The sequence below is a fragment of the Cnephaeus nilssonii genome (genome assembly GCF_951640355.1).
Source record: "Cnephaeus nilssonii genome assembly, chromosome: 1".
NCBI lineage: Eukaryota > Metazoa > Chordata > Mammalia > Chiroptera > Vespertilionidae > Cnephaeus > Cnephaeus nilssonii.
The window spans coordinates 67,584,899-67,593,589 of NC_137072.1; the positions used below are offsets into that span (position 1 = coordinate 67,584,899).

General features: G+C 36.0%; 1 protein-coding gene across 1 annotated transcript in view; it reads left to right on the forward strand.

The window, feature by feature from the left end:
• Nucleotides 1–8,449, forward strand: part of ANTXR2 (ANTXR cell adhesion molecule 2) — a 139,931-nt gene extending 131,482 nt beyond the window's left edge. The window contains exon 17 of the mRNA XM_079771032.1: nucleotides 5,173–8,449. Within this exon, the coding sequence (XP_079627158.1) occupies nucleotides 5,173–5,211 (39 nt within the window). The 3' untranslated portion in view covers nucleotides 5,212–8,449. The remainder of the gene's footprint in view (nucleotides 1–5,172) is intronic.
• The last annotated feature ends 242 nt before the right edge of the window (nucleotides 8,450–8,691 follow it).

Below are 8,691 nucleotides of genomic sequence, written 5' to 3' on the forward strand. Positions count from 1 at the left end.
TTCTATTTGTTCTGCCTAAACCTTAATTTCTTTAAATATTAAGAAGTTTTATTCGTAATCTCTTATGTCATGCAAAAGGAATAAATTTAGTAATTATTTCATTGCATCCAAGGTATGTTGTATTCCCAAGGCAAAAGAATGGTATACATTCATAGTTCATTTTTTTAAATGTAATCCTCAGATACTAACGTAATTCGATTTTATATTGACTATATGTTGTTATTGTTGAAGTTTATGACCTAATGACTTATAAAGCAATATAGTAAACTCAAATTGGTTGTATTGATTACCTAATTGAAAAAATTGGGCAAAAGTATGGGTGTTGCCTAAAGCCTCATAAAAACAGTATATCTGATTTTATCCATCATTTAGATGCATGATTTTATGTCAAAATCAATAAAATTTAGAAAAAAATATTGAATTAAAAATTCAAAAAATAAAAAGTTAACTTCATGTTATTTTTTCATTTAATAATTTTAATTTATAGTATAATATTACGTTATATTATTTTGTACTTATGCCACTTGAGTTCAAACTTTTAAAATTATTTTGTAAAATATAACAAGCATTTATATTACACATTTGTTTAACTCTTGCTAGCAGAAATCTTGTGTTCATCTATTAGCATATTACAAATTTTAATTGTTTATTGTAAAGACTGAATAGTCCTGTCTGATCCTAGTATTACTCTACATGGAGAATAAGGTATTACAATTATAAATATATATCTCTATGTGTAGTTCTATATATTTAGTTTATATTAAATAGACTTCAATTAAGCAATTTAATTAACTTTAAAATATTTTCAGCATTTCTTCTATTCATCATTAAAGTGAAATAGTCTCAGAAAAATGAGCACTAGTAACTAATACTATTCTGTATTCTGTACTATTCTTTAATGAGTTGTATGTTCTACCTATTTTATACTGCTTTGCGTGTTACCCTGATAACATACCTTTATTATGTAGGCATTACAAGCATAAGATATGAATTCTTTTAAACCTTGTCATATCCCATTTCCTATAAATGAAAACTGCTCTGCAGTGTTCTGGCATAGACTGCTTGCCATATTATCAGTGGCAGCCCAAACATTCGTGACCTTGAACATAATTAGCATTATCACGATGTGTTTTGTAAGATAGCATTGAATAGTCTTTGAAGGGCCACAGACACCTAATCACAGTCACTTACAACCAGTGTGTATTACCTTGATTTAAGAAAATTCCAGGAAATTGATGTTAGCTGCTAGGCTGAAATTATCCCCTGGGAGTGAGATGTCTAAAAGAATACTGAATAAAACTTTCCTTCTGGCCAATAGCTTCTATTTTTCTTGATTATACCTTTTCTATCTTCTCTTTACTGCTACCCTCTTCTGTTTCTCCACATTTTCTTCTCTCCTTTTCCACCATTGTATTCTTCTCTTTTGTAATTCTCTTTTTCTCTCTCAAATTCATACTTATTCTGTATTTGCATTTTTGAGGTCTGGCTTCTCCCCCAGTGGAGGTTTAGTCATTTAGTATTCATTCCTTTATACATTCATCATGCATTTGTTTCTAAGTGATTACTTATTACAAGTCTGCTCCATGTTAGACACTTTGCAGAAGCAATTAGAGGGAAGATGGATAATAAGTTCCTATTTCTTTACTGAGAGTATACTCTATGCCAGGCACTGCTCTAAGTGCTTTATATATATTAACAGATTTAATCCTTATAACAGTCCTAAGAATAGGTCCAATTTATTATTATTATTTTTTTAATATTTTTATTGATTTCAGAGAGGAAGGGAGAGGGATAGATAGAAACATCAATGATGAGAGAGAATCATTGATTGGCTGCCTTCTGCACGCCCCCTACTGGGGGGATCGAGCCTGCAACCCAGACATATGCCCTTGGCCGGAATCGAACCTGGGAGCCTTTAGTCCACAGGCTGATGCTCTATCCACTGAGCCAAACCAAGTAGGGCTAGGTCCAACTTTTAATCATCATTTTACTTATGAAGAAACAACCACACAGTAGGTAAATGTTGCCCATGGTCACACAGTTAATGAGTGTCAGAGTGGTATGATGAGGTTTGGCTGCAGAGGACATGCAGTGGGACCTTTGGGGAAATGAGTCCCATGACTGGGAGAACTAGGCAGTGCTTAACAGAACTCCTCCAAGTTTCCAACTTTTCAGTTTGTGTAAAATGAAAGTACACCCAGACATTATCAGGTCTTGATAAAAGTGAAACACTCTAAGTCCATGATTAGGAGGGGAGAAGACATTTGGTTGTTTTTGTTAATCCTATCTAATAAAAGGATAATATGCAAATTAACCATCACTCCATCACAAAGATGGTGGTGCCCATAGCCACAAGATGGCGGCGCCCAGTCCTCTCATCCCCACCAGAGTCCCCCAGTCCCTGGTGTGTGTGTGGGGGAGGGGTGGCCGCTGAGAGTGGGCAGCGTGAGCGGCCTGGTGGAATGTTTGCTTTGTCGCCGCAGCCAAGGATGGGCCTCTGGGCTGTGGAGAGCCTCTGGGCAGTGGGTGCAGAGCGGCCAGGCCCTGCAGAGAGCTACTGGTGCACGTATTCATGCACAGGGCTACTAGTAGGTGTATAAAACACAAAGGTGTAGACAGCATTTAGGAGGGGTTTTGAGGTACTTGAATCAATAGACATTTGGCAGCTGTTAATCAATACTTAATGCCAAACTTTGGAAGAATTGAAGTAAGGACCTCAGGGTCAAAATCAATAGGGTTTTCTTCACTCGCACTTCTGTGCCTTTAATTAAACCACAGAATTTAGGTCTGGAATGTTTTAGGTGTTGAAGTTATTTTGAAAATTCAGGTGAACTATCAATCTCACTTTTTAATCTATCCAATTGTTTAAAGTAAATGAATCAGGGTCACCAAGATTAATCTGGGATGAGAACAGAAGTGGTCAGAACAACTGTAAGCTTAGAAAGTGGTAGTAATAGTAGTGCTAATGCACTGTATTTATTTTTTTTAATATATTTTCATGTCAGAGAGGAATGAAGAGGGAGGGAGATAGAGACATCAGTGATGAGAGAGAGTCATTGATCAGCTGCCTTCTGCCCGCCCCACACTGGGGATCGAGCCGGTAACCTGGGCATGTGTCTTGGCCAGCAATCGAACCATGACTTCCTGGTTCATAGGTTGATGCTCAACCACTGAGCCATGCAGGCTGGGCTAATGCATTGTATTTAATAAGCATGTGTTACTTTTCAAGTTTTCACTTCTGTATCTGAGGTAGGTGGGGAAGATACAAATAAACCAGGTTCCATATGAAAAAAAAAAAAAAAGGTGGTCAGAACAGAAGTGGCCAGCCTTATATCTACAGCTAGTTAATTAGCAATGAAACTCAAGTAAAAGTAGAGATTCATGATATCTTCTTTTCCAAATAATGCAGAAGAGAGAAACTAACTTGTTTGGTTCATAAATACACAAGAAAAATGTCATTAATTCACATCATTGACATTATAATATCATTTCTCATACATTTGTTTGAGTCTGGAAAATTGCCAGAAGGTAATATTTTTAATGTTCATCCCTGTTGTAATTGCATAGTCATTGCATACATTGTTGTGGCTTAGAAAAACTGCTTTATTGCTTTGATCAAATATTCATTCATTACATAATGTTCCTACCTGTCTCCCTTGAAACAAAAGTTTAAAAAAAGATATATCATGAAGATAATATCTTTAATGATTTCTTGGCATTTGGTGTCATTATTAGCTAATCTGCAGGAGAGTATATAATTCACTTAATACTCGTTTTATAGATCTTGTTTGAAGATTCTAGATAACACAGAAATACAGTCTGAGTGCACAGTCTATGACCATTGAATTTACCAACACATTTTGACCTCATTCTAAAGTGCTTTTCTTTATGCTTGTCTCCCACTTTCTTTTGCACACATATTATTTGTAGAAAGTAGTAATAAAATTGACAATTACAGTAACAGGTTGCTTCCAAAAACATTTAGAAATAGATAATTTGATGACTGTTTTCCTTTTAATCAAAAAGCTAATGGAAACAAGTTTGCTTTTATGCTTTGGGCTATTTCATTCATTTCTGAAATTCCCAAATTTATTGAGTAGTCATTTTTTGAAAGGAAAATGGACTAAAATCCTGGTCTTATGTTCCAAGTTTTCTTCTCCAACACTTGTTGTTTCTTTTGAATATCATAAATGAATATATTGTTCAAACTTAGAGGGAATAAAGGTGTTCTAATATCTGAAATTAGAAAGCATGTATTATGAAAAATAGAAAAATCTTGACAGGGTGATAATGTTGACCCTAAAGTAGAGAGCAGTATGCTAGTTTTTGAGGAATCTGTACATGATTTATGTAATACAGTGAATCAGCAGTGTCATACCAAACAGAGGGAAGGTGGTGGGACCCTTTATCACTGATTGGAAACTTGGTTTTCAAATGAATTTTAGATTGTTTACAATTACATATGAAACTATGTGTCTCCACAGCCATCATGTGAATTGCTAAGGAATCGGAATGGCAAAGTCTCTTTGGAAATGTGCAATACAAATAAATAGTCACCATTTGGAGAGCACACATAATGGTGGTGTGCACTGTGGGCACTGGTCAACAACAATAGACAAGGTCACTAATAAATCTCCTGCAAAAGCCTTTTATAAAAGAGAAGAAAAAAAAGAGAGAATAACAAAGAGATGGCATCTCCTCCCTTTCTCCCAGACTCCTTATCTTCAATCTCTTACTACGTAAATGCACTCCTCATGTATACATTTTAGAAGCACTAACTTTATATCAGTTTTAGAAGCACCATATTGCATAAAGGAATACTTTCATCTGAATTCATTATAGAAAGAAACATACAAAGTTGTGGCTTTGATATTCTTATTGCTAGGATAGTAACACTATACTTTAAATAGCAATAAAATATTTCCCTTTTCCATAGAATTTTTCCACTCTAATTTTACCATACCATTGTGTAGATGAAGTCGCTGTGGAAAATATCTCAATGAGCCATCATGCTTTGACTCAAGGGAAAAAAAAAATTATGGTTTCCTGTGTTATCTTAACATTGACCTTACCTTAGGTGATTGTTTATTATATTATGGTAGAAAAAATAGGCATTCTTATGCTTTTTTATAATTGCTTTAATATTTCAATAAGGATTTGTTTCTCTTCTAGGGCCGGTGCATAAACTTCTCCCGAGTTTCGTCTCAGTAAAAAGAAAGAAAGACCAAGAAGGTATGAAGATGGTACATCTTCACACTGCTGATTTCCAACCAAATGAAAAACAATAAGTGCATCTTACAAGTTTTTGGAAGAGCAGCTTTATTCCTCTCAGTCGGGAAATGTTTTCTCTGCCTTCTGCTTTGCTTGCACCAGACATTTTCAAACACTTGTTCTGCCATCCACCTGGGAGTTGATGAAGCCCAGTGGTAACTCATGATTCATGGCATTGAAAATGAAAAGGACCATTAACCTACATGCCATGACTTACACAAAAGTTTGCATGAATGTGTAGAAAAGGAAAACAATAAAAAAAAAAAAAACAGCATGAAGATGATATCAAAACGGAGACCACAAAACTACTGGCCGTGATGGATCTTTAATGAAGAAAGGAGTGTTGAACATGGTAACATGTCTCTCGTGTTTTCACATGGCAAGACTGTGTATCCACAGGCAGGGGATGAGATTTCCTGCCAGGCTCAGCAAATAAAGGAGTCTATTGCCTTAAAGCTCTGTCAGATCACAAAATTCTTCTACGTCCCCTACCACAATGTGCCTATGGGAAGCTTCTGCCTGGAAAATCTTGTCATTCTAACACTGAAAAGTGCACACGCATGACAAAATGTAGACAGTATGCCCCCGGGTATTGGTAGCAAGCAAGATTTTGCCCTATAGTTTTTCAAGACACCTTTCTTTCATTATGCTCTCGGGAAAGAAGACAATTAATAGAGCATTATTACACAGGAAGACAGCCTCTACCCAGAGGTCTTGAGTGGAGTGTGAGGGACTCATGATTTGAGAACTTGCCCTTGTGATTGGTAGACTCACCCCTCTTTCTATGTTTAGGGTTTAGTAGTGCGGAAAGCATCAATATCTGTAAACATACCAAGGAGTTTTGTTTGCTTTTAATTTAATGGAAGCAGTAACCACAAAGCTTCCGCTCAGGGTTTTTTCTTCCTCCAAGTCTCCAAGGGCTCCTCAGCGTCACAAGCCAGCAACTCTCTTTGCATGAAAATTTCAAAGTTTAATTAATATAATTAAAGGCAACAGCAAGCAGCAGCCTGTGAAGATTTTGCTCATCTTTTTTATGCCTTTTGACATTGAATGACCTATTACTGTATGCACATTACTTGGATTTTGAGGGGCACTTTATCTTGGATGTGATTCAGTAGAGAAGAAAAGACCTCCACTCACCAATTTGAAAATTAAATGTTCAGGAGGATCGGCCACCACAAAACATCGAAAATGTATGTATTAGAATTTTTTTAGAAAAACCACCATCGTGTCATGTCGACGATGCCAAATTATGTTAGCGTGAGCGGAAACACGGTGGGGGAGGAAGAAGGCAGCAGCTGAAGAGAAAAGCTCAAATGATCTAGTCACTTTCGATACTGTATTTCAGATGCGAAATGGATATTCGACGCGAAACCTGACAAAGTACGCCAGCTTTGATGTGAACTGGTATAGACAATGACCAGTGGCTGGGTCAGTGGGATGTCTCTCTGCGAGCACAAAGGCTTATCAAATGACACTAAAAATAAGTTCAACAACCATCACGTTGGAAGGGAGAAGGCGAACATTTCATGTTTGGCGGGCATGTGAGTGCACAAGATGGAAAGAGCGATCTGGAGCAACCCAGTATAATTACCCCCATTGTGCTCTTCATGGCAATTTCAAAGGACGGGAGTGATTCTCTGGGTTGGTATCCAGATTTGTGGCGCTGCTCCGAGAAGCCTGACTCACACACACAAATATGTATGTACATGTATATCTTCTAGCTTGAATCTTTTGCTCAAGTTTATTTATGTCACTGGCTGGCTGGATCCAACGTCATGTGTCTACATATTCATAAATAAAATTTTACCTGTGCCTCTGCTACCATTTTCTTTAAGCCTACATAAACTCAAGCCTTGTTTGGTTGAATATATCATTGTCCTGGTTAGTTTCGGGGGCAGAATTATATTGCGTCCCCAAATGTCCCCTGTGTTCACAAGTGATACCATTGGCAGTAATTATCCATGTGTGCAAGTGTGACTTGGAAGCCAGATATACACCCATTGAGTTCTTGTAGACCTTTGTTCTACATTTGCATCTGGGACAGGGCTTATCCCTATTTTCTTTAAATTGGCACTTCATTTCTGATCAGTGCACATTCCTAAATGGCATTTATGAGTATCAAGGATGCTTAGAAGCTAAGGCTTTTGCTTTGGTAGTGACTTTGAATTTCTCTAGTATCATATGGCATTTGCTACATGAGCACTGTAAGTAGACTTCTGCCTTTAAATGGCAAAGTAGCTTTCAGTGGATTGTCATGCAAATGACTTTGCAGTTCTAATACCACTATGAAGAAGTCTCAGTGATGACAAGGAGGCATTGGTCTATATGTACTCTAAAAAAGTAACGTTCATAATGTTTAAAGACAGATGAATTTCATTGCACTGAAAGATATGAGTCAGCTTTATGTTACGACTTGCTCTAATCAGGCTAAGTAGCAAATGAGAGGACTTTGCTTTAATGAGTACTGTTTTCTCACTACATTGAAAACCTCTAGACCTTTCAACCAGGAAAATAAAAGGGTAACAAAAAGCCATTTCCATACGTTTAATAACATTTTATATTTTATGTAGAGAAAAAGTTCCTGTTTAATTTTTTTTGAACTTAAGTTCAGTCAAGATTTCTTTTCTGTGAATAAATGAGTAAGCCTTTAGCCATAATCCATTTGTGTTGCATAAGGTTGCAAAAACAATTAGGTGGGAAATGACTCCTAACTTATGTGTCTACTCTGCCTGGAAAGAAAGTTTTGAAGGCATCTATATATATTTCATAACAATGTCTGTTCTTTATGGATTTGATCCATAAATATTTATCTATCTGAAAACTTTGATACTTGGAATGTTTTCCTTAAAGCATTTGGTGCTCCAAGAAAAGACATTTGGTGCTAAGAGTTGCATCACTGATGCCTTCCCCCAAGTTACTTCTATTTTAACATTTTATATTTCCTTCCCAATGAGATGCAGAGTAAAATGTGAGACCCGCCATCAACTGGGAGCAGCATCTGTCACTATGGATAATTACTACTTTGACAAAAATATATAAGGTTTAAGCCTCCTGTATTTCAGATTGTTAGAGAAGAAATGATTTGCTTATATTTCTCTTGCACTTTATTCTAACCACTTTAAATAATAAATTATTCAATAATTGTTTTTCAAATAAATCTATACTGGGTATAAGATCTGGTGTCCCTGTGAACTTAATAACTTTATCTAATATCAATGACCATTGTTTACTGCTCAGAGGCAATGTATTGGTTTATTTTAAAAATTAAAACACAATATTATGGCCAACAAGGTATCTAAAATATTTTTGATTGAGCAGCTTACATATATTATTTAATTTTTAAAAAGACAAAATATAATTAGATCACATTTATAAGTATTGTAAATCAAGTATTTTTTCATCACCAAGCCTTGGGTT